A 27,784-nucleotide genomic window follows, 5' to 3' on the forward strand; every position below is an offset into this window, starting at 1 on the left:
TTGTATGGGCAGACGGAGGGGTGAAAAGGGAGCAAGGGTTCTTCAGGCAAATGGGAAAAGAATGAGCTACGTTCAAAGAATCTAAAACTCAAGGCGGTGCTCCAGAACTCGAGCTCTTTTCCCTAACTCTCTCTGCGCGGCGATATACGTAGCAGATGAGCCACCCGAGGGGGCCAACGCCGGGTTGCGGTATTCGAGTCGGAGCCAAAACTGGACGGTTCCAACCTTGTTCATGTCCCAAGGATCAGGGAACGAGTAAGTCACGTCGTATGTGACCCAAGACGGGATACGATTATTGTCCGAGAACGTGTCGGTGAGATTCGCGTTAGGTTGAAGATGGATCGTGTACGGTTTGCCGTCATAAAGGATTGCTGAACCGAAAAGATCAGCTTCAAGATGATCGGAATCGAGGAGTTGGTCTTTGACGTACTTTTGCGAAACCCCTGCGTGCGAAAGTTCTCCATGTTATCCCTCAACTCGGTGTCGACAACATCTTTACTCCCACTGATTCGCAAAGGCATGATTCCCGCGATTTCTACCGTCTCTCGCTTCGTCTCCCGTTCTCGAGAGATCGCTACCCATCCCTTTGCGTTTCTCCCATAACCCTTGTACCAGCACGCCGAGACGGATGGACCAGGTGCAGAGATCATCACTTTCATAGCTGAACCCTCGCGATCGTACGTTGTCAGTCTTGATCATGAAATTCTGAAAGACGGCGATACTCACCAGACGACTGGGTGTCAGAGAAAGTTCCGAGATAGCGCAAACTATTGACTGTGTACCCTGTCGAGGGCATAGTAATGAAGTCGCTGGCAGAACGAGCAGAGAACACGTTTCGACCTAGTTCTTGGAGAGTGAACTGAAGGAGAGTGGCGAAGTTGTGTGGGTGAGGCTTATAGAGGGAGCGAGGATTTAGACAAGGCGGTGAGGCGCGAGCTACAATCCGACGGAGGAGCATGCGAGAATGATTGAAAAGCTTACCACATAGGCCGCAATGTTTTGAGGTGGTTGTGCCATCTGTCGGTCCTTCCTTCCGTCACAGAGAGGGTTCGAACGAAGAAGCAGGTGGGAAAGCAAAAAAGAGAGGATCGTGACCCAAAAAAAGGCGGGAGCTCCTTTCTGCACGCTCCTCGGACTTCGACGGGCCTCAAACGGACCTCGAGACCATAGCGTATTGGGCTCGAGAGTCGAGTCGCGACATTGTCGCGCCTCGCGAGAGACCTTGAAAGGCGGCTGGTGCGGATTGTTGCGAACGCGCTCGGGTCCAGTGACCTTCAGGAGTCGACCGATCATCGGATGATTCAGACCTGACGTAGCAGCAGTCTGCTGCCAGAAAGCAGCTCATGTTATCTATTAGGAGAAACTCACGACACTCGGAGACGAAGAGAGAAGAAGATGTTACTGACAACAAGAGAATTTACGACAGTACGAACGAGAAATCGACAGAGATATGTCCGGGAAAGTGTATCATATCGAGGAGATCGACGAACATGGAGTCAAGGAAGTGACTGAGGAGGGTTGCGAGGGACGATGGCGACGGGTTGGCCGAGCGAAGAAGTCTCAATTCGAGATTTTCGATAATGGTTCCCTCAGGTATTCTTCCGCTGTCCGAATCTACACTCCGCCATCGCAAGCATATAGTGTCAGTCTACTCTGCGCTTAAGTGCGCGCGGCGACCAGTGAGGTCAAAAAGAGAGACGACTCGGACCTTTTTATCCAAAACTTTCCAAGGACTAACCTCCGACCCAACAAGGATCAGTAGGAATCTCCCGCCTCCTCTCCCTCCCTTTGTTGCTCCAATCTCCATAACCATCATCCTCCCCACCTGTACGAGTCCTCATCGAACGTCAGTCGCCGCGAGGTTGAGTGTCAGCTTGCTTGCTCTTCAGAGAGAGGGACTCACCTCCGTTTCGAGCGTCAATGGTTCCCTTCGATCTTCTCCTTGTCCTCTTTGTTCCCCCCAAGTCCCGACCGCCAAAGCCGCATACATCCCTACCCTGACTTCCTCCTCCGCTTCATCTTCCTCTTCACCGCTCTCGGTCGATTCCAATCCAGGTAGATAAGGTTTCGGGAAAGGTTCGACTATGTCAGAGGCAGGGAGGGAGTGGTAAGAGATGATTGAACCGCCGGAGGAGAGGGACGAGAGAGGGGATGAGGTGAGGATTGCGGTATGGGGAATACCGGTCGATGAGGTTAGCTGCGAGAGGAAGGAATGCAGTGCGGAGGGAATGAGAATCATCGGCAGCGAGTCGAGGGGAGGTGAGAGGTGAAAGAGAGAGAGAGAGGTTGAATGAGATCACAGACTCTCGAGACAGACGACGGTCAGAGGGTTACTGGTAGACACGAATTGCACAGCGAGTAAAAGCAGAACTAGAAAAGTGGGCTAGTAAAAGTGAACGACAAAGAAGAAAATCGAAAAACAAAATTGTGCGAGTGAGAGAGAAAAAGGTTGCGAAGTAGACGTAGAAGATGAGACAGAACAACTATGAACGAGATCACGAGACGAAGGGGAGTATACAGATGTGTAAAGCGAGAGAGGCAGGGAAACCGAGAGACCATGAGAGAGAAGCAAGCAAACGACCTTTCTTCTTTTTTCTTTCGACAACTGACCGTCTAATCGTCTTCGTCCCCTCCAGCAGCAGCGTCATTGATATCGGTGATTCCATTCGCCGTAATCATGAATTTCCCATCGGCTTCAGGTAAACAAGGTGAATCGACAATTTTCGCAATTCGTTCACTTCCACGTCCTTTCTTCATCGACAAGCTACACATACATTCCGGTGTCAGTCTACCGTTCAATGGAAAGGCCAGATGGGAAGAGGACCAGAGAGAGGGAATGAACGAACCGAGTAGTCGAAGCATGAGCCATAATGTTTCCTCCGATCGGTTTCCCACTACTTGCACCAGGTTGGTTCCCATCTACCGAAGCTACTACTTGATTCGTTACTACGATCGCTACTCCAAACTGATCATCGCAAACAGAGAAAGGTCTCGTCAGCTTTGTCGGTTCGAAAACGATAAATCTCTCGAGAGAGAGACCAGGGAGGGAGAATGCGTGGAAAGACGTACTTCATCAGCCAAACGCATCAAATTTCGTAAGAACTTGGCCAAATGCATTTGTCGAGCCGAGAGTTCACCACGTCCAGAGAAATCGGTACGATACAACGCCGTTACCGAATCGACAATGATCAACGAGAACCTGTCAAGCCGCTCGCTCTCGCATCAGTATACTCTTTTTGGGTCTGTCCTGATGACAAGAGGGAGGACCGACCTAGATTCACTCATCATCGCCGCAGCAGTAACCAACAAATTCGCCTGATGATCGGCATTGAACGCTCTCGCGTACGCAACATTGTCCAACACGTCTTCTCCGTTCATTCCGTAACGTTCCGCGATCGCCAACAAACGTTCAGGACGGAAAGTACCTTCGGTATCGATGAAGAGACATTTTCCTTCTCCTCCCTTCATGTCGTGAGGTAACTACGCAAGCGAAGCGAGTTCACGTGTGAGCCAAGAGAGAGCAGCGAGGGAGGGAAGAGGAAGAGAGGAGACTTACTTGACAGGTAACGGCGAGTTGATGACAGATTTGAGATTTTCCAGTTCGGAATTCTCCATACAATTCAGTGATGGATCCAGTTTCGATACCTCCTGCACGTCCACATCGTCGTCAGCTTCAGCGTCTCTCCAGCTAAGTACGAGCGAGCAAGAGGGAGGGGAAGCTGACCTCCGAGAATGTTGTCGAGAGCAGTCGCTCCCGTCGTAATTTGAACCATATCAGAACGACGAGCATGACTGAACGCAAAGATCTCGTCAGCACTAGTCACTCACTGCTGCTGACTGCAGGTCAATCGACGTACAATTCGGTAGCGGTAGTGAAACCCATCGGAACCAATTTATGAACTACGAATCTCGCTCAATCTCCGATCAGTCCGCTTCTCGCTCCCGGCAGAGAGTGAAAAGGGGTACTCACCAATCCCTAGAATCTTGTCCGCTTTCGCATCCGTAACACCTTTGACCAAACATAGAGCTTTCTTAGTAGTATAAGCCACCGCTTCGATCGTTGCGTAACCCGCATCCGCAAGCTTCTGACAATCTTTCGCTGCTACTCCATGACCCTGTACATCATCCTCCGAACGTCAGTTTCGCTCGGAGATGATGAGGGGGAGAGAGAGAATAGTTGAGTAAACAAAGGAGGGAACTGACGGTTAAGACGGAGATGGGGGAGGGGAGAGGGTGTTCGTGTTGTACTTGATCTTCTTCTTGAGATGCTTGCGACATGTCTGGTGAGCGAACGGGGGTTGGGAGTGGCGGAAAAGGGAAGAAGGAGAGAAAGCAGCGACGACGCGCGTGAGCGGAAGTCAATATTTTGGCTCTCTTTCGTTCTCGCTCTGGCTTCTATGGAGTGCAATGAATATGTTTGGAGTTCTATTTACGGGGCAGGGAAAAATTATAGACAAAAAGAGCAAAAATGTGTAGCGAAGAGCGGTTTCAAGCTTTCCCTGCTTCTCCATCGCTCCTACTGCACACAGAGCTGATACAGACAAAGACGAAGAGATTGAGCCTATCTCTAGATGATAGTAGCGACGACCCTCCTCGTATGAGGGTACTTCCTGAACTCCGTCAAGTAGATCCCTCTGTTCAATCGTTTCTTTCGTTGTCAGTGCTCGATTCTGCACATTGAAGGAGAAGGACAGAGGACAGGAAGATAGAGAGACTAGACGACTTACTGCCATGTCCCTAATTGAAGTTTCCCGTTCCCGATCGGGATTTGGACGTTTACTCCGATGATGGAGGATTTCGTGTGCGAAACCGAATCATCAGGGCCTGTTTTGGGGGAGATGAAATGGTATGAGACGGAGAGACCGAAGGGCAAGGGAACAACGTGAAGATGGAGGAGGGGAGGCAAGAGTTGGTGAGTTTTCAAAACGAACATCGAAAACTTGAGCTGAGAAGAAAAGGCTTACCTTCATCGACGTGCTCCCAAGGTAGCGATTCAGGCACAACAGAGTCCAAAGCCATATCCATATCGGTCCTTACATCGGGATCGCACTAAGCAACCGGGACGAGGGTCAGCTTTCGACAGATTTCGCACGAAAGAGTGTAACGAGCGAAAGCAAACTGACGTTTTCATTGAGGGACAATCCGGCGGAAGTGTGTTGTAGGAACAGGAACAGCATTCCGACCTGTTCAACAGTCACGCTACATCAGCTTTTGTGCCAGGGAGCAGAAAGAGAAAGAGAGTGTGTACTTTGACGTTCTTCAATGAATCTCCAAGCGCATTTACGATTTCGTTCGTGATCAAATGACAACCTTTCGCACGGGTCTGAAGCTTGATCGTCGTTTGAAAGCGGTCGCCCGAAGAGATCGATGACATCGTAAACTTGAAGAGAAACGAGAACTTGGGAGTCGGCGAGTGAGAGTCGGCTGAAGCTTGAGAGAGTCTGCTTGCTGGGCTGACTTCGTAGGAGCTTGCTGACTGTAGTAAAGAGCAAAGAGTCGGATCGGGCGAGAATGATAGAGGACAAGAAGCGAGAGTTTGAGAGAGTTTCGTTTCTCCCACCTCCGCATCTCTTCAATACCGAAACAATGGCTCCTCCTGCTGCCGTTAGCGTAAGTATCATTCTCCTACCAACCGTCTCTCCGTCAACCAGCTCGTCGCCCGCCCAGGAATCGTTTTCTCGCCAACTTGAATTTCATCAATTCGACAATCCGATCCATCACTTCCGGTACGAGTAGAACACGAAGATGGGATAGACGGATAGGATACAGCATGAATAGAGGGATCACTACCCTGGTCCGACGAGTTGACCGTCCAGCCGACTCTCGATTCCGAATCTCGACAATTCAATCCCTCCACACACCGGTCTAGCATGCCCGTACTCCTTCCAAAGCATTCGTAACTGACTCAAGTTCGTACTTCTCCCGATTCGCAGGCCGTCCGATACTCTGCCTTGGTCTTTGGAGTTCTCTACGGAATCGTTCACCGAAGAACTCTCCAATCCGAATTCGATAACCACGCGGCTCAAAAGGAGGTTCAATTGAGGGAGAGTTGGTTGAAGCAAGCGAAGGAGGCTTGGGCTAAGAAACAGGCAAATTCGGATGGACGTAAGTTTCTCGACTCTCTACCCTCTTCCCTCTGAACCTGCCCGTGTGAGGTGCGAGAGATACTGATGAGGCTCGTATGTGCGAATAGTTGTAACTGATCCCGACGCACCCGGATTCGACCTCGAGAAACTTTTACAATCTTTCGAAAAGTAAAATAAAAGGCCTCCCCTCCAGCCAGTTCTCCTCTCTGCGACTCTCTTCCATCGACCTTCTACTTATCCTATCCTCTTCTCCTTTCTGTGGTCTAACCTGAACGCCCCCTTTTTCAGTATTTTACTTTTTTCCCTTCTTCCTCGTGATAAACATGTAGACCTTCCAATCAACGCCTTCTTGGCCACCTCGAAGCGACAGGAGAAGAGACCCGTCGCGTGACCGGGGTCCATGGCGCGAGGGAACCAGACGAGAACGATCAAAACCTGAAAAGTTGGACAATGCGGCTTCGTTCTGTTCTCTGTCTTTTTTGCGCAGATGCTACCCTTCCGACTCAGCTCGTCGAAGGAACAGAAACCGACATCTTCTACAAGTCAATACGGCAAAAATCGCGAAGGCCGCCTCAGGAGAGGAGGAAAACAGGAGACAGAACGACCCACTCTCGAAGATCGATACGCACGTTCCCTCGTCGTCTCTTGCCTTGTTCTCCCCCGCGACTTCCTCTCTTTCTTCCCTGACTATCACTTTCCCGTCGACTGCTTTCCAAGCGACAACCATGTCCACTGGCGACCTGCTCACAACGAGCCTCTTCCAGCCTCCCTCCTCGTCCTCTTCAACATCTCGACAGACGCGTCCCCAACTCACAGACCTCTTTCCTCTCTCGCTCGCTCCCTCGGTCAAATCCACGACAATCGAAAGGATTCTACGAGGATACGCATTGCAACATCGGGTGTACTCGTTAAGGGGGATGTTCTTAAGGCTCTGGAGAGCGAACGGAAGATGACAAGTTCGACATTAATTGCTTCTTCTCGAGAAACCTGCAGAACCTCCCCTTCACGAGCTCATTCGACGCTGCGAATGCGACCTCTAGTTTGCTTTCGAGCGTCGTTCGTTTCCCACTCTCTTCAAAATCATCGTGAGTCCTTCCTCGTCCCTTCTGTATACTCGGAAAGACGGACGCTGACCGGAAGAACTGTATGACGGAAGGATGACGGTTTGATCGGGAACCAAACTTTCGAGCTCAAGGTTCGCTCCGAGGCGCTGGCGTCTCTTGATATACGTATGAGTCGCCGAGTGTTCGAGAATCCCTCCTGTACTCGACGCTCGTACGTGTGTGAGAGGGGCCTCCAGCTCCTACGTGCGAATCTCGAGCGCGAAAGCCTGGTTCTCAATCTCCTCCTCACCTTCTCTCGCCGTCTCCATGCCTTTTGTCACTTCCTCCCCGTCCTACTCCGCTCAACACCTTCTTCCTCCTCCGCTCAGCACCTTCGTCCTCCTCCAAGCATTGACTCTCACGAGCTTGTAGGAATCGCATCTCGGCTATGAGGAAGGGCAGAGCTGCACGACACGAGGTTTCGTCGCGAGCGCTACGGATCGAATCTGGCCGACGTAGGGTATCGAGCCGTAGCCGCTCGCACTCGGAACCCTCGTAGCTGGTTGCTCCGTTGCTTCCTCGCAGCGAGTTGCGATTCTACAAGTCGGTTTTAACTCTTTCTCTCGTTCACTTCGTGAGTCCCGCTCTTTGTGGTCGCCCTCCGTTTTTCAGATTTGAAGTTTGAATACCTGACATTCCCTCCCGGGATTGAATGATTCAGAGCCGGCTCTATCGATGTGTGAATCCACCGTTCCCGAGAGTTTCGTCGTTGTCGATCTGAGATTTTCCGCACGTTGACGAAGTGATTGTCGACAAGCGGAGAATCTCAGATCCAAGAAGACGACTCGTTCGGGAATCGTAGATTCGGAGGCGAAAGCTGGACATCACCGTTTCCAACCGAGCTTGATCTTCTACTTCACATTGACTTGCTCCGTCCTGATCGTGAGTGACTCCTTGACCTCTTCCGTTCTCTACACCATTCCAGTCCTGACGAGAGCGTGTTTCGGCGTAGACTCGCCATGCGAAACCCTCGACTTTGGAACGAAACGATCTTCGACCCCGGTTGCGACTCGGTTCGAGGAAGGGATTCAAGGTGGCTCACGTGTTGATCCCGTGTGAACGCTTGCTCGTAACACTGTTTACGGCAGAGTAACGAACAAACGTCAGAATGGATCCCCACGTACGTTTCTTGGGACTCCCATCCTCTAATCGAGCCGCAACGTCTTCCAAGCGTGACCATTACTCCTCTACCGGTCCCGTCTCGAGTGTCGCTACTCTTGGCAAGGAGCACGGAGGCCGCAACGCACTTGGCAGTCGTCCATGTGGCAGCAAATGAGCTACACCACGGACGCTTCTGAAGTACGTTGGAACCTCCGGGCTCCTCGACGGGAGTTGCGACTGCAAGACTCTTCCCGGCAATTGTCGAGATCGTTCCGTCTCCTATCTTCTCTGCAATCGCTATCTTCCTCCCTCGATTTGATGCATTTGTTGATCCGAGCTTCAATCCTTGCCGTTCTCGAGAGAGTTTCCTCCAGCGAGTCAACCTTTACGAGTTCAGCGCTCACGAACGCAACTCAGCTCTGATCTCGCTCGTTGTGTGAAGACTCTCTCAAAAAGTTCACAGAGTGCAAGAAGAAATCGAAATTATTTCTAGTGTCCATTGAAGGCAAAGTGCAAAGACTTCAACGCCTCTCACCTCATGTCTCGTCGAGATCGAGATCGAGCTCGAGGGGAGGGAGAGGGAGTGGGAATGAATGAATGAATAAAGTTAAACGAAGTAAGAGAGTGAAAACGAAGGATGAGTTGGGAGATGATGTGGCGTGATTAGCGTAGATGCGAGCGAGTTAGTATGAGTATGAACAGAAGATGATAGAAGAGAGACGTCTAATGCAAGAGGAAAGAAATGAATGCGATGCAGAGTAACGACGAGATGGCGATTCGAGACGAAGAAGTCGCAGAGTTATCTTGCGTGTTGTTCTGACTTGAAGTCGAGGACGGTCTCGATCCGGAGCTCGTCGCGGTCGAGGAAGAGTAACTTGATGATCCGGAGGAGGAAGAAGAGGAAGAGGGGGAAACGACGGAAGATCCTCCTACAGCTTTCGGGTTCGCGACCATGAGGTCGTAAGCATGTTCGCTTAGGCCGTAGAGGGGGGAAGTCGCATGCGCGCTAAAGGACACTGGAACGATCGAGAAATCAATGACTCGAAGTCCGGAGATTCCGTAGACTCGCATTGCATTGTCGATAACTCCTCCGTGATCCTAAGAGAAAGGAGCGACTCATCAACACTCGGTCTGGAGTACATTGATAAGAGACTCTCTCGCTTACCTCGCGGAGCATGTTGCAAGTAGAAGCGGGGTGGTATTCAGTCGAAACCGCTCCTCGAAGCCAAGTTTCCCATTCCTCTGCGAAACCAACGAGGATCAGTATCTTCGCTCCACCGCACGAAGAGCAGAGTGACATACCATCAGTGGAGACGGAAGCACCAGGCGAGAGCTCCCCGATAACGTAGTCGGAGAAAGGTTTCGTTTGCGAGAGTTTACGAGCGAATTTGAAGGCTTCCCTCAAGACTTGCACATCAGCGGGACTATCCGACACCAAGCACACGTCAGTCACTCCTGACAAGACAGCACACGGATGAAAGAGTAGGGAGAGAACTGACTGAGTGAGGTAACCCGCATCGATCTGAGGTCGATCAAAAGTACTCGTCGAATTGATCGTTACGGAACCTCTCGAGAACGGATGTTGTAAAGCGGCCTGAATCTGTACCGTGATCGAATCGGGGTAACCTCCGTACGTTCCAGTGTTGGAGAGCAAGATTTCTGCTTGACCGACCGGGGAAGAGAGAATGTCGTTGACGTCGGCAGAGTAGGTCGCGTCGTATCCCGATTGAACGGCAGAGTTCGAACCGTAGGAAGAGACCGCTGAGGATTGGTTCGCTTTGACGCCGGCGATGAATTCTTGAGCTGCTTCTTCTCCGAATAAGGTCTGTGCGAAGTCGAGCGACGAGTCAGTCCAGTGTCTACTCAACCGTCAGAGACCGAGACGCACGGTGAGGTTGACGTAAGCAACAGCGTTATTAGGAGCAGTATAAAGCGAATCAGGAGATCCAGCTTTCCATAAAGCGAGTTGTTCAGCAGCGAAAGTCGCATTATCGTTGATCAAATCTGCCGAAACCGGGAACGTCGTATTGAGGGTGATTGATCCGGAAAGGTGATCCGTGAGTCCCCATCCAACTCCTGGGAGATCCTTGACGACTTCGATTCCGAGTCCCGTGAGGAGATCCGAAGGTCCGACTCCCGAGACTTGAAGGAGTTGAGGAGAACCGATCACACCGGCAGAGAGGATGACTTCTTCTCGAGCGGAGACGGTGAAGGATTCAGAGGTTGAACTAGAGGCGAATTCGACTCCGGTCGCGGTGGTTCCGTCGAAGACGATTTTCGTCGCTTGGTATCCCGTGAGGACGACGAGGTTTGTTCGGTAGTCAATAGGGTCGAGGTAACCGGTTTTAGCGTATGATCGAGTCCACTGGAACGAGAGACATTCGTCAGTTTTCAGCGAGAACGCAAGAAACGAAACGAAAGAACGGGAACGAGAAAAGACGGCCACGCTGAAAAAGGTACAGAGACTCACGTTCGTGGGATTGATTGCGGAAGTCGCAAAGAACGCGCCCCAACCATCTCCACCCGCCGGATCCCTCGATTCAACTCCCATATTCCCCAACGTCGGAATCCATTCGTACATCGAATCGTAGAAATACCCAGGGTAACTGTAATGGATCGGACCATCTTGACCATGTAAAGATTCATCGAGTACCATCTGAGCTTGTTCGATGTAAGATTCTGTCGGAGCCGTCCAATTCTCCGATTTCTTCAACGCGGGATAGACTGAGTCCCAACCCCAATTCTCTCGATCGTCGATCAAGTCGGCCCAGGAGTTTTGTTCGATCGCAGATTGTCGAACCATATAAAGTCCATTGACGGCCTACGGAGCGAGAGATACATGAGCTCGACGACTCGAGATAGGAGTAAATATCGACTCACGGAGGAACCGGCGAGAACTTTTCCTCGAGGCCAGTAGATTTCCCGGTCGTTCAATCCGGCTTGAGGGGTAGTTTGGTAGTGCCAATCGTAGTCGGAATCGAGGTTCGCAATTCCGGCGAGGTAGGCGTTTGCTGGAGCGAGAATCGAGTCCGAAACGGCGCTTCCATCGAGTCCCGCCTCCAGAACGGCCACCGTTACTGAGGAGTTTGCGGAAAGGCGATTCGCGATGACTAATCCGGCAGTTCCTCCTCTGTTACGAGAGCGAGCAAGAGGATGTCAGCTTCGAGCTTTGCGAGGGATTTGACAAAAAGAAAAATCGAGAGAAATTCAACTAACCCGACGATGACTGCACGCGGTTTGAGGCAGGAGCCACAAGGACATCAGCTCATGCTCACTCAGAGTCACAGGGAGATAGATCGGAAAAGAGGGACAACCGCGGAGAAGGGAAGGGAAGGGAAAAGAAGACTGACCGTAATCGAAAGTTTGACCTGCCAACGCATTCGAATCCGTTACGGTAGCCCTCTCTTTCAACTTCCAATCGATCGGTTGTTTCTCTAACGCAGATGTTGAGGCGGAAACCACTGCGGTGCCGAGGGAGAGGAGGAGGGAAGTTGAGGCAATCGCGAGTCTCTTTGATGACACTCTGCGTAGCGAGGACATTTCTATCGGGTCGTAACGAGTGTAGGTAGTCTAAGTAGGAGGGAGAGTGGGAATGGGAAGGGAAGGGAATGCCGAGCTTGTTTGATCTTCAAGAAGTTTGGCTCGGCACGAGAATTCGAAAGACTTGGAAGGAATTAGAGGTCGGGCGAAGAATGTAGAAAGGGACGCGTATTCTTTGGTCTTCTGCGAGGTCAAAGCACTAAAAGAGGTCTGTGTCGCTCTTCGATGGTAGTGAGAAGGGGAGAGAAGTTTCACGCAGCTCAAAAACACCGAGAGAAATGCAACGCGTCTCTCTGTCTCTCCCTCACCTCTTACGGTGCTCAGACTCACAAGTATGCACTCATGACACGAAACACGACTGTCAGTGGAAGTGGCAAAGATAGGTCAATCCCGCACGTGATCAGCTTCGAAATCGAACGAAAATCTGTCTGAATCAGCACGGCTTACTCTCCCTCTTCCTGCTCACCTAAGCCGACTAGACCTTAGTCTCCTTCGAAATCTTGCTCTCTCCCTCTCTTGCTTCTGCTCTTCACTCTCACCTGCTCGTTTCAGTCAAGATTCCCTCCTCCCGCATTACCTCATCGCTCAACTTGCTCAAGTCTACCACCTCTCGACAACTGTCTACGATGTCCTCCCCCTCTGCAAGACTCGCAACCCATGGTGCTAGTATTGTCGCACCTCTCACCTACTACGACAAGACCTCTGACGGTACGCTCTTCCTCTCCTTTCTTTCTCCACAGTCCTACTCAAGCTGACTTTCCTCACCCGCTCATAGGAGAACGACCCTATCAAGTAATCTACGATCAACAAGACCCTTCGAAACCCACTACGAATTACATCCTCAAGAAACCTGAACTCCCAATTCACGACCTTCGACCTGCTCTCTCCGACCCCGAACGAAGGAAAGAGATCTCGATCGCAACGACTGGGTTCGCGGTACCTGAGAAAGAGATTGCGGGGACGAAGATGAAGTATGAGGATTGGGAGAATGAAGAGGCTATTCGAGGAACTTATTACAGAGAAGTCGAAGAGTGAGTTTCGAACGTTCCTTCGCAGCAGAGGAGCGAGCACTGATCAGAGAGGATGAAACAGGTTGTTGAAGAAAGTCACGGGAGGTAGTAAAGTCATCATCTTCGATCATACGATTAGGAGGGGAGAGAAACAAGGTTCGGAAACTCCTGACACTCCTCAATCGAGGAAACCTGTACAAATCGGTTAGTTTCCAGTTCATCACTTCCACCTAGTCGCTTCTAAGGTACTGATCGGCTGGAGAGTAACAGTCCACGTCGATCAAACTCCGCTCTCGGGAAAGAAACGAGTTCTTCGTCATGCAAAGGAGGAAGGACTCGACGGTGAACACTTGCTACGAGGTCAGTCTCCTCGATGCTTACTTCCATTGGCCTTGACGAAGGAGACTGACGATATCTCTCTCTTTCAGGTCGAGCTCAACTAATCAATGTCTGGCGACCTCTCCGCGGTCCCGTTCTCGACGTTCCCCTCGCCGTAGCCGATTTCCGTACCCTCTCCGTCGACGAAGACCTAGTTCCTTCTCGTCTCATCTACCCTCCCGAAGGAGAACCTGGATATCAACCTGAAGGAGAAACTTTCGCGATTAAACATTCGGAGAGACATCAATGGTATTACTTGAGTGAAATGGGTCCTCAGGAAGGTGAGTTCTCTCTTCGATCTTCATCAGCTGAATGACTGCGAGTAGGAGCTGATGAAGCGGTGAGAGGAATACAGTTTTACTCTTGAAATGTTGGGATAATACTGAGAATGGAGGGGTCAGAACTCCTCATACCGCGTTCAATGATCCGAGGTACTATGGAAAGGACGACGTAGAACTACGACAATCGATCGAGATTAGGGCACTCGTCTTCCACCCTCCGGAGGAGTAGGGATTCAAGGTTTGGTCAGGAGAAAGTCTTTCGGAGTTTGTAGATAGTTTTGTTGATTTTGCCCGAAGACTGAAAGACTACGAAACATTGTGACAACTACTCTACTGGCTTGAAGCGAGTGATCTGAGGGCGAGTGAGTCGAGAGAAGAGGTTCGCAAAGTTTTCATTTTCGATCTGCTTTCTCGCGTTCTTCTCGTCATCTTGTCTTGTCGCACCGCTCTTTCTCATATATCGTAAACATAACACTCTAAGAAGTCCCTGGGCTCAACCAGATCTCCATAGCTGCCCTGGGCGAGTGAGAAATAGCTCGATGACGCCGTTTACCGATGAAACCCTCCTGAGATCGCTCGAGAGGCTCTACCTGCGTTACGTTCAGCTCGATAGTGTTCGATACTGTTGGAATATGCGTTCCAGTCAAGAAAATGACTTCCGAAGTTGCGCGAAAGCCAGTGGCTGATTCCGAAGTCAAGGTTCGATTCTAAACTTCTCTCTTTACACTTTCTCACCAAATTTCGACTAGATACGCAACTACAGCAAATAGAATGGCTAGAGGTACACCAAACCGAGGCGGCAACAACCGAGGCAGTTCAACTCCTCGAGGCGGTGGATTCAGAGGAAGAGGTGGTCGAGGAGGGGGTAGAGGTGGATCAACAGCCGACCGGAAAGACCACTCGATGGTCGAATTCAACTATAACGATCTTACAGAACTTGGGCTAGGTCAGTTCTCGCTTGATTTCTCGATCTCGCACGTTTCGCTGACTCGAGTGAGAGGATCAGGTTATAACTCGATCCCACCTGCTCCGGTTTATCCACCTACGGCATCTCCTTCACATTCTGGAACATCTACTCCGAATCGCGGGAGAGGACGAGGAAGAGGAGGGGGAGGTGATTTCGCAAATTCTCCTTCTTCGAGGGGAGGAGCTGCTTCATTCAGTCCGGTATTCAACGGTCCTGCATCGAGAGGTAGAGGAGCAGGGCTAGGAGCACGAGGTCAGGGATCACCGTTCGGAGCGTCGAGAGGAACGCGAGGAGGAGGAATCGCAGCGGGACGAGGAGGGACCGTCGTTGGTGCGAGAGGCTATCAGGCGAGTGGAGGAAGAGGGTCAGCAAATCCGCTTCTTGTGCCAGTGGTGTTTGTCAAGGCGACGAATCCAGGATTCGGGACCGTTGGCGGAAAGGATGAGGAAGAGGAAAACAAGGAGAACCTTAATCGACCAAGCAAGCCTCGAGCTTACAAGCCAGAACAGCAGGAGACGAGTCAGGAAGGGACTCAACTCGTCGAGTCGATTCGACAAATGGAGTTGGGCGACGATTCTCTCGAAATTTCGCAAGAGGCGGAAATCGACTCGAACGAAACTCCAGTAGTCGACGAGGCTCCGATTCGAGGTGGTCACCCTGGGATTGGAGCCGCTCGTTACCCTCACATCGAACCTCTCCCTCACGAATCCGCTCCCCCTTCTCCTTCGCCTTCTCCCTCTCCCGAGCCAACGAAGGATGAAGAACCGACTCTGGAGGTCGAAGAAGATTCACCCCCCCTCTTCGAAATCTCCGTCGAACGAACGGAAGTCACTCTCGATTCGACGATCGCACCACCCACGATCCCTTCTTCTGCCCGTGACGAACCCGTCTCCTCTTCATCCGAATCGGACGACGAACAAATCGTTTACCCTCCTCGTGGACGCGCTCAAGCCGATCCCGTTACCACTTCTATTCCCTCCGTTCCCTCTTCAGTCCCAGCTCCTTCATCTGCAACTCCCTCCGAATCCCCAGCGAACGCTGCGAAACCTCCAACAATTTCCCTCAATATCCGTTCCGCTTCTTCTTACCCTACTTCGACCGTCTCTCAACTCGAACAATCCCCTTATCAACCTCCTTCAGTCCGAGGTCCGAAACTGTCAAAGAAACAGCAAAAGAGGGCATCGAAAATCGCGAGGAAGAAGGGGAAGGAACATGCTCGTTCCGGAAACTTGACCCAACGAGGAGGAGGGAGGAGATTAGTTGAGGACGAGGACTACCTAGAGGAGGAGGAGATGCTGGCGAGGATGGGAATGGGAGGAGGAGGAGGAGGAATCGATGGAGTGGATGATATGCTCGATGATTCGAGCTCGGATGAGGAGGAGGAAGGAACTATTCACCCCGACGCGCAGGGACACGTAGATGGACAACCTCGACTCGACGATTCCGATGTCGAATGGGGTACTTCTGCTCCTCCCGCTCTCAAAAACGCTCGTGGGAAGGGGAAGAAGTTTTCGCAGAAACGACAGAGGGAAGATCAACGACAAGCGGAGAAACTCGAACGATTGCTCGATGCGGGAGGAACGAGGGAAGAAGTCGAATTGAGGTTAGCGGTCGAGATGAGTCTTGTCGAGGAGGAAGCGAGGAAGAAGGCTGAGAAAGAGAGTCGAAGGAAAGAGAGGGAGCGGGAAATGGTTATCGATGATTATGCGACGAATATCGGAGGAGACGTCGATGAGGAAGATCTACAAGCGATGAAATCGTTCGCGAGGAACGTCGTGGGTGGACCGAACGCGGAACACGAAAGGCGAGAAGAACTCGATGAAGAGGAAGACGACGACGAAGATGCGTGGAATACCTCGGAGGACGATAGTGAAGCGCTCAATACCGACGAGGAAGATTATCGAAGGAACCTCGGGTTGGAGAGTGAATCGAGTGAGGACGTCGATTCAGACGTTGAGCTCGAAATGGAGTATTCGTTGGGAGACGCAGATGGACGGTGGGTCCCTTTCTCTATCTTCTACACTCTCGCCAACTCGCTGACTCGTCTCCCGCGTACTGCAGTATCGAGCATTCCCTCTCGATCGAATCCTCCTCTGAGGAAGATTCCGATTCCTCCTTCGATTCTTCCGCTTCGACCTCGACTACTTCCTCCGCCGAAAACCGCGCGATCGAAGCTGCTCTCCTTTCCGGTCGTACTCTCCGGCTCCAATCGATGGGATCGAAACCTAGTCTCGGTAGTCAAAAGAAAGCAGAGAAGGAACGTCGATTGGAGAAGAAGAGGATGAGAAAAGGAAAGGGGAAAGAACAGAGTTGGTATGAAGAGAAAGGAGGAGACGATTCGAGTAGTGATGAGGATGAGGACGATAAGTTGGACTTCAGGGGAGAGTTTGGGAATGGAGGAGAACCGACTTGGGCGGATGAAGATGAGGATTTCATTGCGAAGATGCAGGTTAGTCGTCCCTTTCTCTCCTCTACTCACTCACAGGACTTTTGCTGATTCTGAGTCTTGTTCGTCGTAGCGAACCGTTCAACTCAACGCGGATCTATTATCGACCGCTGCAGGAGGTAAAGCCGCTAGACGTACGAACCGTCACAAACGCAACCAACTCTTCAAAGCTATCTCTGAGGGTAACTTCGAGGACGTCGAATTCGATTACGATCTCGACGAAGCTGAAGCAATCGAGAGGATGATTGCGGATGAAGAGGACGAGATGATGTATGGTACTCGTGAGTCACCGTCCTCTTTCAGCTCTCCTAGCTGGTCTCTGAGAAGCTGTATCGCCGATGATTTTCACAGCTTCATCATCGAAACGCAAGAACAACAAGAACAAGAAATCTCGTAACTTCTCCGGAGCATTTTCCGAAGACCTCGCCTCGCAGTGGGACCTCGACCGACAAAAGAAAGCCGTCAAGAAAGCCGAACGAGCAGCCCTTCGCGCCTCTGCCGTCGAAGCCGATTCCCGTGACGCTCCTAAATACGGCAAGAAATCACGCGGGAAAACCTCCTCTCGGATCACTTCGACTCTCGACTCCCGCAACGACGCCTCAACGATGAATTCCCTCATTCGTCAATTCATTCTCTACGATTTGACGATTCCTAGTCTCGATTTACCTCCGATGAGTAAGAAATCGAGGATCGCGGTCCATTTACTCGCGGAATTGTATGGACTCAAATCGAGAAGTATGGGGAGTGGGAAACATCGATTCCCAGTCCTTGAACGTACTAGACGAACGACGGTCGTTGGAGTTTCGGAGAGGAGAGTGAGGGCGATTGTTGGGACGGCGGATGGGGAGAACGAGTTGGACGATGATGGGTATGCGTATGGTGGAGGATATGGAGGAAGAGGTGGGAAGATGAAGAGTGGGAAAGTAGGGGGACTTTGGAAAGCGCTTGAAGGGGCGACGGGGAAGAAAGCTGGGAGAGGAGGAGGAGGCGGAACGAGGAAGAACAATGAAGGAGCGGTGGTTGGTCAAGGTGTACGTCGTCTCACTCTTCTGAATCGTGCTCTTGAATTGAAGCTGACGAGTTTATGTGTGATGGTAGGCCGACAAGCTCGGATCTGACAACGTTGGTTTCGCTTTACTCAAGAAGATGGGGTGCGCTCTCTCTCTTCTCTCTTCTGCGTCATTGACTGTACTCAATGACTGACTTCCTTGTATTCTCGCGAACAGCTGGAGTGAAGGTACTCAAATCGGACTCTCTGGAGGTATTGACGAACCCATCGCCGCTCGCATCAAAACTGTGAGTCTTTCCCTCTCTCTCTGTCACTTTCGCCGTTTTCCTTTGTCCCCGCGAACCAAATTCCTTTTCCCCATTCTTTTAATTCGCCCGCTGCGACGCGAAAAATGCTGACCCTTTTTTTCTTCTGCTGCGGGTCGACAGGGTAAACATGGACTTGGATCTGGGTTTGCGGCGAGAAAGGGAGACATGTATACGTTGGCGAAAGCACCAGAGAGGGATTGGGACGAGTAGAATGGAGGTTTGAATTTGAGTAGAATGTCATGACATGCGAAGAAGTCCGCTAGCTTTGTCTCTTCCCTTTCAATCACATTTTTGCACTTGCTGGCGAGTCGCACAACACTTTTCAACTACTCTACACACGCTCCAAGCTAGCTCTTCACACGATGAGTACACCTTCATCTGGCCGACCGAGTCGCTCGACCTCACTCTCTCGATCCCAACCTCCCGCGTCTGCACCTCCCCCCGTACCTTCCGCTTATCCTCCTACTCATACTTCCGCCTACCCTCCCACCGCATCCGAGCTACGAGCGACCGAGGAAGATCCTCTCGCGATCGATAATTCCCCGAACTTACACGCTTCCTCCTCCTCCCAACTCCCTCCTGGAGCAGCGTATGATTTCGGAGATGCGTATACTGCGGTCAACTTGGGTGGAGGAGGAGGAGGAGACGATGAACAATCGAGGTATTACGCTTCGATGATGCAAAGTCCTCCCGACGCTCTTCACGCGAGGGATCAATCACTCGACCTAGTAGACGCCTACCAAGGAGGAGGACGCACTTCCTTGTCGACTCACAACTCTCGAACTCAGTTGAGGACTTCTCCTTCGAGAGGAGGTGGGATCTTACCTACTGGAGGTAGTGAGGGAGATTTAGAGAAACATTACGATTCTCGACCTATTCATCCTGGTGCGAGTGTACAACTAGCCTCTCACTCTCAAGGTCAGGGTCAGGGTCAGTCTCAACAATCATCGAGAGCCGAGAAAATGTATGGTTCAGGAGGGGAGAAGGGATCTCCTACGGCGAGTGGATACAATTCACCAAAGAATGGGTATGGACATGGAAGGAGTGGGAGTAGGGCTGGATTGGGACAATGGAGTAGTCCAGGAGGTGGGAATTCGCCGTATGGAAGATTAGGAGGGAGTGAGGATGATGGAACAGGGGGAATGAACTCCGCTGCGAGTTCGAATCCGAATTTACAATTCGCAGAAGGTACGTCCCAACTCTCTCTATGCGTTGTTGACGAGGTCAGGGACTCATAAGGAGAGTTGGTAAAATGTGCTCTAGGTGATTTCATCACGCCGTCGAAGAATTGGTTCTCGAAAGCTTTCTTCGCAGTTTACAATTCTTCCTTCATCGTTCGCTGGATGTACGTTTCTACCTTCTCCTTCTCTCAGTTCATTACTCACCCGTCTCCTTGTGAGTGTAGTATCTACATCGTCCCAATCCTTGCAATCCTCTGGATCCCCGCGATCATCGGCTTCACCGCGGCTCCGAACGGCGCCATCTGGTCCGTTCCGCTCTTATGGTGGTCGATCTGGCTCACGGTCGTATGGTGTGGTTGGTGGGGTGCCGCCTTGGTCGCTAAACTCGGTCCCAAAGTTTTACACAACACTTTGGGAGTGATCGCGCCGGAATTGAGACATTATATTACGTATATTAAAGCGACGGAATTTTACGTCGGTGCGGCTGGATGGGCTTTAGGTGAGTTACTCCGTCAAGACCATATCAGTTTCAGTAGAGAGGAAACTGATTCAGGAAAAGGAGTAAACACAGCGAATTGGATCTCGTTCCTTCCCTTGATCAATAGTCATACGACTTCTGGGAAATCGAGCAACACGTTGAGGCTGATCACTCAAGGTCTTTTCGGAATTTTTATCGTTTTGGTCTTGTTACTCGGCGAAAAACTCATCATTCAAATCATGTCAGTAGTCTGATCTCCATTTTCTCGTCTTATGCCTTAGCTGACGGAATAGTAAATCTGAATTCCTGACAGCGCTCATAACTTTCACAAGAAATCGTACGAAGATCGAATTGTCGAACAAAAGTTTCAAATCAATTCACTCGTCGCTCTTTACCTCAAGTGAGTTCTTTCTCTCTGCCTCCTCTGCTCGCGTTCAGACACTGACTCGAGCTGGTGTAGCTCTCGAGATATTGGTCGATCGGATACCCTCGACGGAGCGATGAGACGTCCGAAGAACAAGCGATTGAATTCGGATCCTACTCTTCTCGTGAAAAAAGCCGTCAAAGGTGCTAAAAAGTTCGTCTCCTCTCTCTCTACTTACTCTAGTGAGATCGAGTCTGACCTGACAATCTAATCATCTCGATCAGGGTCGCTCAAACCGCCACGACCGTAATCGGTACTGTCGCTTCCGAAATTGCCGGTGAACGAGTTCTCCAACCGAACTCTCCTTCCTCCATGGTCGTTACCGCTCTCGGTTCTACGAACAAAACGAAACACCTCGCCCGACGAATCTACTATTCCTTCTGTCCCTCTTATCGTACCGGGCTCGTCTTGTCGGATATTTCGAGGTGTTTCAGGAACCGGGAGGAGACGGAAAGGGCGTTTGCGATTTTCGATAGGGATTTGAATGGGGATGCGACGTTGGAGGAGATCGAGATGGCTTGTTTGGATATTCATAGAGAGAGGTTGGCGTTACAGAGGAGTATGAGGGATATCGATTCGGCTGTTGCGAGGTATGTTTTCACCCATCTTCTCTCGGTCGACGAGACTCGATGGAGAGAGTAAGAGACTAATGACAGAGAGTGATGGGATAGATTGGATGGAATCTTCGTTACACTTTGGTGGGTTATTTCAGCTTTGATCATCGCTGGTCTACTCGATGCTTCTTTCAATTCTCTCGTTGCTTCGTAAGTACCTCCCGACTCTCTCTCCCTCCTTCCCACTCACCTTCTCACTCACTCTTGTTCGTTCGTTGCGTGACGGCAGCGCCGGAACTTTCGTCCTCGGTCTCTCGTGGTTGATCGGAACAACGGCTCAGGAAATCATCGCTTCCTCGATTTTCCTTTTCATCAAACATGCGTATGATGTTGGAGATAAGGTAGAGATCGATGGATTGCAGTATATCGTTCTAGAGTGAGTTCCATTCTCATCAGAGTCGACCAAATCGTCGCTTTGAGCTTGGAGCGAACATTGAGCTCTTGCGAAATAGGATGCATCTCTTATCGACTATCTTCAAGAAGATCGATGGAACCGTTTGTCAAGCACCTCATTCTCTCCTCAATACTAAATTCGTTCAAAAGTAAGTTTCCTCCTCTCTCTCCCCATCCTCCCGTCTCACTGACCCCCTCACCTTGTGTCGCTAGTTATCGTCGTTCCGGACCAATCTGGGAATCCTTCACATTCGACGTCGATTTCTCCACCTCATTCGCCAAGATTGAAGCTCTCCGAATCCGAATGCTCGAATTCCTCGAATCCGAAAAACGTGATTTCATTCCTTCGATCGATATCTCGATCAAGGACTTTGAGGGACAAGGGAAGTTGTCGTTATCGGCGTTGATCAATTATAAGACGAGTTGGCAGAACGGAGCGTTGAAGAGTCAGAGGAGGAATAAATGGATTTGTGCTTTGAAGGTTGCGATGAGTGAACTACAGATTTATGGACCTGGAGAAGCCGGGAACCCTTCTCGTGCGTATTCTCTCTCTGTTGATCCCTCTCTGCGGGCGATTCGAGGAGCGAAAACGAGAAACTGACTCCGGTTGCTTGGATTTAACGTCGATAGCTGCACCGGCTCCTCCAACAGAATACACTCTAATCCCTTACGAAGACCTCAAAGCTGCCAAGCTCGCCGCCGAAGGAGACAAAGACCCTTCCACCTCTTCTTTCTCTTCCGATCCCAACACTGCTGTCAACTCTCACTCTCAAGGCGGTCCCGAAGCTGCTACCTCGACTGGAGGTGGGAATGGTGGGAATGGAGCTATGAACGCTAGTAATTTGACGAGTGGGTTGATGGGACACGATAGGATTGAGAGGGAGGAAAGTGGAGAAGGGAATGGGAGGTTGAGGAATCGATTCTAAAGAAGTCACTTCGAATCGGGAACGTTCTCAGTCTCTCGATTTCTCGGTTGGAAACGGATTTTACGACAAATCACTCTTTCTACGAACACAACAATCAATAACGAAACAACAGACACTTTCATTCATTCAAATTAACGCAAACAACTTTCTTTCTCTTTTTTCACGAAAACTATTTCTCTCTTTTCCACTTTCTTGAACTTTTGTATCGCCTGTAGATATACTTTTCTCTCTATCACTCACGTTTTACGAAATTCCCCTTCTTGCCACAACCCGGAAGGATCTTCACTCTAACTTTGTCTTTCGAAACGTTTGAAACGATTTTTATTCTTCTATTCCACTGCCTCACTTCGCTCCCTCGCTCACTCTCTCAGCAGCTGAGCTAGCTCACTCTGATGACAAGAGAGTCTGCAAACAGCTGGCGTCGATTCAGAATCGAGGCGGATAAATCTTCCATAAACAAATCTTTAGATCCATTCCTCCCGTCGCCAAAATCCCTCTTCTCCCTTCTCCTCCATCCTCTTCTTCTTCGTCTTCACTATCGCTCTCTTCGTCTAGCTCCGTGATCGACGCTGATGAGTCCGAAGGAGGGGAGGGAAAAGAGAGAGGAGCGAAATCGAGAGTTTGAACCGAATTGCGATGATGCGATAGAGAAGCTAGCGGCTCTAGAGTACGGTTCGAGTAGATCGTTACCCTAAGTTCGGTTGAGTGTCAGTCTCGGGTTCACGTGTCGAGAAACAGAGAGAGAGAGAGGAAGGACTCACTCGCCGTTCCACCCTCCCACCGCAAGGATCTCCTTCGATTGACCACCACTACTACTTGAAGTGTTCTTCTTCGTCGTTACTATTCGCGATCGGATCGTACTCTTCCCAGGCGAATTCGTAGTCTCGACGAAACTTCTCGGTAAATTCGCTTCCTCCTCGTTCTGTCAACCCGTTCGAGTATCCTATCAGTACACAAGCTCGCCCCTGACTGATCGGACAAATCGAGGAACTGACGAGATCCCATAACCTGTATTTAACGAGAAGATGGTCGATTCCTACCGTGTAAACGAATTTCCCATCTTGTGAAACTTCAATCGACATGACTGTACTCCCTCCCGCTCTTCTTCAATCAGTTCCCCTACTTCATGATCACGGTTCAGTGAGAGGAAAGCGGAGAGCGTACCGGCGTCTCGGTGGCATTTCTCGACCCAAACTAATCCCCAACCTTCGTTCTCTTCGATCATTTTCCCTTCTTTGGGAAAGGCTATCCCCTCGGTTTCCGCCTCCTCCGTGGTCGATGGAGATGTATTGGAGGTTGAGGAGGAAGGACGAGAGGATGAGGATGAGGATGAGGAGGAAGAGGGAACGTGGAATGATGAAGTTGGGGTGAATTCGAGGAGGGCGAGTTGGCCGGATTCGTACCCGATTAAGAGGTGAAGTGTTATCTTCCTTCTCGAAGAGTTCGATGAGATTGAATCGTGAGCAGTTGGGGAGGATGAGAGATCGTCGCCAGCGTTGAGGGGAGATGAGGGAGAAACGAAGCAGGAAGTTGGAAGGTAGAGGAGGTGAACTGCCATGACTGATCCTGTTACAGCCAAGGATGAGGTGTTCAGTATCGATTGAGCCCAAGGAGGTTTGGATGGCTAAGCTTGAAAGGGAAGGAAAGAGGAGAAAAGTTCACCAGTTTTCGTTCCCTGATTCCCTCCGATAATCAATTGAGAGATCCCAACTGAGCGATGTAGCCGTTTCTTACTCGGTACATGCCAGATATCTACCTGGAATTAGATGTGACTCTCCCATCAGCCCACAAACTCCGAAGAAAGAGAGAGCTTGAAACTTACTTGATCGTCTTTCGTCAAACTCGGTACTGCAATCAACCCTTGCTCCTCCTTCTCCTTCCCTTTCCCTGAGAGATCCAATAACGACAACCTACAAAAGTTCATCGCGTTGACATCCAACGAACAAATCGATTCGATCCCTTCCAACGGTTTCTCAAAGCTTCCTCTTTCTCCTGTTCTCTTCAGTAGCTCCTCCATCCGAAAGAGATGGATCTTATTATCCCTTCCATGCGTTATCAGAGTGGATGGACCGAGTTGGGAGAGGGAAAGGATCCCTTCTAGATGAGGTTTCCAAACTCTCTTTACTCTGAACGTTCTCAAATCCCAGATTGCTACTACTCCATTCGAGTCACTGTACTAATCCCTCGTTAGCTCGAGCGCTACTGGAGAGAGAGAGAGGGAAGAGCGTACCCGCTGAAGAGGAGGGAAGGATCAGTTTGGGAGAAGTAGAGAGCCGTAAGTGGGTGGGAATGGCCACGGAGAATGTAGAATGGGGTGGGTGGGATCGAGTAATCGATTGGTCGAGAGAGTGAGAGCATAGAGAGGAAGGGAGAAGGGGAAGAGTCGAAGGCGGTGAGTGAGGGTAGAACACGTGCCGAAGTAAGGGATAAGGGACGCTTCGACAAGTTTCCTCTTCTCTCTCTCTCTCTCTTTCTCTCTTCACCCTCTTCCCCCTCTTCCCTCATCTACACAACTCACAGTGAGCCCATCCCAATCCCTCGACTCTACTGGACCCAGTGCTGACGTCCCCACCCTCTCCCTTCCTCTCCCTCTCTTCCTGTGACGATCACAAAAAAAGAACAACTTTTCCAACAAAATGTCCTCCCTCTCTCACCCCAAGACTTTCAAAGCCGCACAAATCACTGAAAAAGGTGGCAAGTTCAAGATTGTCAATGTCGCTTGGAAAGACCCTCAACGTGGTCAAGTCGTCGTCAAAGGTTAGTTAGTACCGTTTCGAGCTCGAACCCCCTCCCTCCCTTGTCTCTTTCTCTTTCGAAACTCGTTTCTTTCGGATGCTGACTCTTCTCGACAACCTATTCTTCACTCTCTCGATACTCGACTCCTCACTGCTACAACGTGAATAGTTCAAGCTAGTGGAGTAAGTTTTTTCGTTACAAGTTCTATCTTTTCTTTTCCGTAACAGCACCTGACTTTGCGTGAACTGTGATAGGTATGCCACTCCGACTCTGCTACGGTGAACCAAGATATCCCCGGTGGATTACCTCGTACTCCTGGGTTCGTCATCATCAGAACTTTCTCCTCTTTTCTAGTTTTCTAATTCAATGAACCTCGCTTCTCTCGCAACACCAATCCCCCTTACCTTTGCTGCACTTCTCACTCCTCTCATGTCGAAATAAAGTCACGAAATTGTCGGAGTCATCGTCCAAGTAGGACCTGGTGAACAACGTTTCAAGGTCAACGACTACGTAGGATCCGGATGGCATGGCGGACACTGCCATTGCTGCGAAAGGTGCAGGAAAGGAGATTTCATCACCGTGTGTCTTGTTCCCTCTTTGTCTCCTCTTCTCCTCTCTGTTTCGAAAAAGAGGAATTCCTCTTTCTTCCTCTTTTTTCCTTTTTCTCCTCTTTCTCACCCAAGTCTTGAGCTGACAATGCGACTGGGATGATGAGTAGTGCGAGAACCAAAACATCAATGGAGTCTTCTCAGATGGAGGACACGCTGAATACGCCGTTTTGAGGAGTGAAGCGTTGGCGAAACTTCCAGAAGGTTTGGATCCCGTTCAGGCTGCTCCTTTCCTGTATGTTTCTTCTTCCTCCCTCCCTTGCCTCTCGATGACGACGACGAGGAGGAGAACGAGTGCTGACGAAGAGTTCGTGTGTCGAAATAGTTGTGCTGGAATGTGAGTAAAAGGGTTTCGATACCGATTCTTTCGTCTCGTTTCTGACTTTTTTCGGTATGAATCATCTTGCCGACTCACATAGTACCGTCTTCAACTCTCTCCGTCACATGGACATCATGCCTGGGGTGAGTTTGCCCTCTTCTCGACGTTTCTCTCCCGAAGTCTACGAAACTTATTCCTTTCGTTTTCCTGACTTTCGTTCTCCTTCTCCTGACTTTTCGTTCTCACGAACCCCCTAGGACGTCGTTGCTATCCAAGTATGACTCTCTCTCTCTCTCTCTTCGTTGATGTCGAAAACTCGAAAGAACTGAAAACTTTTTCGACTTTTTCCTCGTTTCCGTATCGCTAGGGAGTCGGGGGACTTGGCCATCTCTCGATTGCCTTCGCCGTTAGTATCGTTTCCCTCTTTTCGTCGTCGTCGGAAAGTCGAAAAACTGAAAATTTTTCGATTCTTTTCGTTTCCATCTCGCAGAGAGCTTCCGGTTACAAGGTGATCGCTTTAGGTCGTGACTCTGAGAAGAAGGAATTGGCGCTCCAACTCGGAGCTCACGTCTACGTCGAAGATCCGAAAGATCACGCCGCCGTTCTCCAACAACACGGAGGAGCCAAAGTCGCGTTGGCGCTCGCTCCCGATGGGAAAGCGATGGCGAGTCTCGTCGATGGACTCTCGGTCGATGGTCAATTGTTGGTACTCGCTCTAGGAGACGCTTTGACTATTCCCATGACGTGAGTTCAACTCCATTCTCTTTTTCCCTTTTCTTTCTCGAGTGCGAGTTAACTGATTGAGATGAGTGATGAGGTGAGTATAGTCCAATCATCTTGAAACGTATCTCGGTCCGAGGATGGCCCTGTGGAACGGCTCAAGATTCGGAAGAAACGATCGCGTTCGCCCAAGCTCAAGGGATCAAATGTATGACGGAAACGTTCAAGTTGGAACAGATTCAAGAGGCGTACGATAGGATGATGGCGGGTAAAGCTAGGTTCAGGTGTGTCATCAAAATGGATTGAACCACCCGTTGGAGGAAAGGAATGGAAGTAGTTCTCGCTTGATTTCTCGGTCTCTCTCTCTTCTCTCTCTCTCTTGCCCGTCGTTTGTTATCTGGATCTCTCGTACGTCGTTCTTGTTTTGTCACCCTCTCGGAATAGTTTTTGCCTTGTCTTTTGTTTCTCGTTTTCTCGCAACTCAAGTTTTCGTTTTCTCGTTCTACGTCTCTGAGCTTGTCTGGTCGAGGCTGAGAGCTGTAAAGTTGTAGTCCACGCGAGGGGACGAGAGAGATACAGCAATAAGCGGGGTCAAGTGCTGATTCGCACGAAGGAAAACGAAAACTTCCGAAAGGAAAAAGTTGTCTAGCTTCCACCGTGCGAGAATCAGATTTCAGTCTAGGGCATCGTTGGCCTTGCCGGAGACTCTTGAGCTCGAAGCTCGAGGTAGAGTAGTCACAACGGAAGGGCTTCGGACGACTTGCAAAAAAGAACAGAGTCGCAAGCAGTTGGCATGAACGGCAAAAGTTGAAGTCGCCCAATGTGGGGCTCGAACCCACGACCACCAGATTAAGAGTCTGGTGCTCTACCGACTGAGCTAACCGGGCTTAATACGTTGTGAGCGCACGCAAAATTGCATATACAAACTGTTTCAGTGGCTTGGTTGATGTAACCTCGTCGCGGGTCCTTAGTCATTCACGGTGAGCTCCATCAGCTAGAATGTGCGCTAGGTTACGACGGAAGAGACTTCGAAGAACACTTGGAGTGGGTGGCAGGCCAAAGGAGAAAGAAAACCGAAAACTCAGACGAAACCGTCTTGTTTCCGACGGTGTGCATTCGGTATGTTCTTTGCAGCATCCTCCGTATCAGTAGTGTC

General features: G+C 50.4%; 11 protein-coding genes across 11 annotated transcripts; 5 read left to right on the forward strand and 6 right to left on the reverse strand.

Moving 5' to 3' along the window:
- Positions 1 to 81: 81 nt before the first annotated feature.
- Positions 82 to 796, reverse strand: JCM6883_005495 (uncharacterized protein; the record flags this gene model as incomplete). Its single annotated transcript, XM_076632433.1, has 3 exons — positions 82 to 371; positions 431 to 661; positions 727 to 796. The coding sequence occupies 3 exons, from the start codon at positions 794 to 796 to the stop codon at positions 82 to 84; spliced, it is 591 nt and encodes a 196-aa protein (XP_076487585.1).
- Positions 797 to 1,560: 764 nt separating this feature from the next.
- JCM6883_005496 (uncharacterized protein) lies at positions 1,561 to 2,239 on the reverse strand (the record flags this gene model as incomplete). The annotated part of the gene is made up of 3 exons (XM_076632434.1): positions 1,561 to 1,614; positions 1,739 to 1,825; positions 1,904 to 2,239. The coding sequence occupies 3 exons, from the start codon at positions 2,237 to 2,239 to the stop codon at positions 1,561 to 1,563; spliced, it is 477 nt and encodes a 158-aa protein (XP_076487586.1).
- Positions 2,240 to 2,613: 374 nt separating this feature from the next.
- Positions 2,614 to 4,278, reverse strand: RAD51 (recombinase RAD51; the record flags this gene model as incomplete). The annotated part of the gene is made up of 9 exons (XM_076632435.1): positions 2,614 to 2,764; positions 2,847 to 2,965; positions 3,070 to 3,199; positions 3,272 to 3,480; positions 3,557 to 3,648; positions 3,725 to 3,792; positions 3,858 to 3,900; positions 3,971 to 4,115; positions 4,204 to 4,278. 9 exons carry the CDS (start codon positions 4,276 to 4,278, stop codon positions 2,614 to 2,616), a joined length of 1,032 nt encoding a protein of 343 aa, XP_076487587.1.
- Positions 4,279 to 4,567: 289 nt separating this feature from the next.
- Positions 4,568 to 5,374, reverse strand: JCM6883_005498 (YjbQ family protein; the record flags this gene model as incomplete). The annotated part of the gene is made up of 5 exons (XM_076632436.1): positions 4,568 to 4,634; positions 4,728 to 4,824; positions 4,965 to 5,049; positions 5,124 to 5,183; positions 5,249 to 5,374. 5 exons carry the CDS (start codon positions 5,372 to 5,374, stop codon positions 4,568 to 4,570), a joined length of 435 nt encoding a protein of 144 aa, XP_076487588.1.
- A 212-nt stretch (positions 5,375 to 5,586) lies between these two features.
- JCM6883_005499 (uncharacterized protein) lies at positions 5,587 to 6,258 on the forward strand (the record flags this gene model as incomplete). The annotated part of the gene is made up of 3 exons (XM_076632437.1): positions 5,587 to 5,610; positions 5,934 to 6,105; positions 6,194 to 6,258. 3 exons carry the CDS (start codon positions 5,587 to 5,589, stop codon positions 6,256 to 6,258), a joined length of 261 nt encoding a protein of 86 aa, XP_076487589.1.
- Positions 6,259 to 9,013: 2,755 nt separating this feature from the next.
- JCM6883_005500 (GMC family oxidoreductase) lies at positions 9,014 to 11,830 on the reverse strand (the record flags this gene model as incomplete). The annotated part of the gene is made up of 9 exons (XM_076632438.1): positions 9,014 to 9,388; positions 9,456 to 9,532; positions 9,593 to 9,714; positions 9,790 to 10,115; positions 10,179 to 10,655; positions 10,761 to 11,111; positions 11,171 to 11,420; positions 11,507 to 11,516; positions 11,641 to 11,830. 9 exons carry the CDS (start codon positions 11,828 to 11,830, stop codon positions 9,014 to 9,016), a joined length of 2,178 nt encoding a protein of 725 aa, XP_076487590.1.
- A 626-nt stretch (positions 11,831 to 12,456) lies between these two features.
- On the forward strand, positions 12,457 to 13,728 carry JCM6883_005501 (uncharacterized protein; the record flags this gene model as incomplete). The annotated part of the gene is made up of 6 exons (XM_076632439.1): positions 12,457 to 12,538; positions 12,606 to 12,861; positions 12,923 to 13,044; positions 13,111 to 13,200; positions 13,269 to 13,499; positions 13,574 to 13,728. The coding sequence occupies 6 exons, from the start codon at positions 12,457 to 12,459 to the stop codon at positions 13,726 to 13,728; spliced, it is 936 nt and encodes a 311-aa protein (XP_076487591.1).
- A 542-nt stretch (positions 13,729 to 14,270) lies between these two features.
- Positions 14,271 to 18,439, forward strand: JCM6883_005502 (uncharacterized protein; the record flags this gene model as incomplete). Its single annotated transcript, XM_076632440.1, has 8 exons — positions 14,271 to 14,445; positions 14,506 to 16,462; positions 16,528 to 16,915; positions 16,986 to 17,193; positions 17,264 to 17,943; positions 18,011 to 18,063; positions 18,139 to 18,208; positions 18,350 to 18,439. 8 exons carry the CDS (start codon positions 14,271 to 14,273, stop codon positions 18,437 to 18,439), a joined length of 3,621 nt encoding a protein of 1,206 aa, XP_076487592.1.
- Positions 18,440 to 18,591: 152 nt separating this feature from the next.
- JCM6883_005503 (uncharacterized protein) lies at positions 18,592 to 22,245 on the forward strand (the record flags this gene model as incomplete). Its single annotated transcript, XM_076632441.1, has 12 exons — positions 18,592 to 19,417; positions 19,493 to 19,574; positions 19,635 to 19,909; positions 19,982 to 20,129; positions 20,202 to 20,288; positions 20,349 to 20,465; positions 20,537 to 20,902; positions 20,984 to 21,076; positions 21,156 to 21,302; positions 21,379 to 21,468; positions 21,533 to 21,855; positions 21,950 to 22,245. The coding sequence occupies 12 exons, from the start codon at positions 18,592 to 18,594 to the stop codon at positions 22,243 to 22,245; spliced, it is 2,850 nt and encodes a 949-aa protein (XP_076487593.1).
- Positions 22,246 to 22,671: 426 nt separating this feature from the next.
- On the reverse strand, positions 22,672 to 24,603 carry JCM6883_005504 (WD40 repeat domain-containing protein; the record flags this gene model as incomplete). The annotated part of the gene is made up of 7 exons (XM_076632442.1): positions 22,672 to 22,936; positions 23,007 to 23,167; positions 23,241 to 23,329; positions 23,410 to 23,811; positions 23,908 to 24,001; positions 24,068 to 24,416; positions 24,476 to 24,603. 7 exons carry the CDS (start codon positions 24,601 to 24,603, stop codon positions 22,672 to 22,674), a joined length of 1,488 nt encoding a protein of 495 aa, XP_076487594.1.
- A 278-nt stretch (positions 24,604 to 24,881) lies between these two features.
- Positions 24,882 to 26,934, forward strand: JCM6883_005505 (alcohol dehydrogenase; the record flags this gene model as incomplete). The annotated part of the gene is made up of 11 exons (XM_076632443.1): positions 24,882 to 25,002; positions 25,150 to 25,163; positions 25,236 to 25,300; positions 25,425 to 25,560; positions 25,700 to 25,824; positions 25,915 to 25,926; positions 26,009 to 26,051; positions 26,166 to 26,183; positions 26,276 to 26,314; positions 26,399 to 26,652; positions 26,736 to 26,934. 11 exons carry the CDS (start codon positions 24,882 to 24,884, stop codon positions 26,932 to 26,934), a joined length of 1,026 nt encoding a protein of 341 aa, XP_076487595.1.
- Positions 26,935 to 27,784: the final 850 nt, after the last annotated feature.

This window comes from Sporobolomyces salmoneus, assembly GCF_050403485.1.
Source record: "Sporobolomyces salmoneus JCM6883 DNA, S_salmoneus_JCM6883_v1_ctg26, whole genome shotgun sequence".
Taxonomy (NCBI): Eukaryota; Fungi; Basidiomycota; class Microbotryomycetes; order Sporidiobolales; family Sporidiobolaceae; genus Sporobolomyces; species Sporobolomyces salmoneus.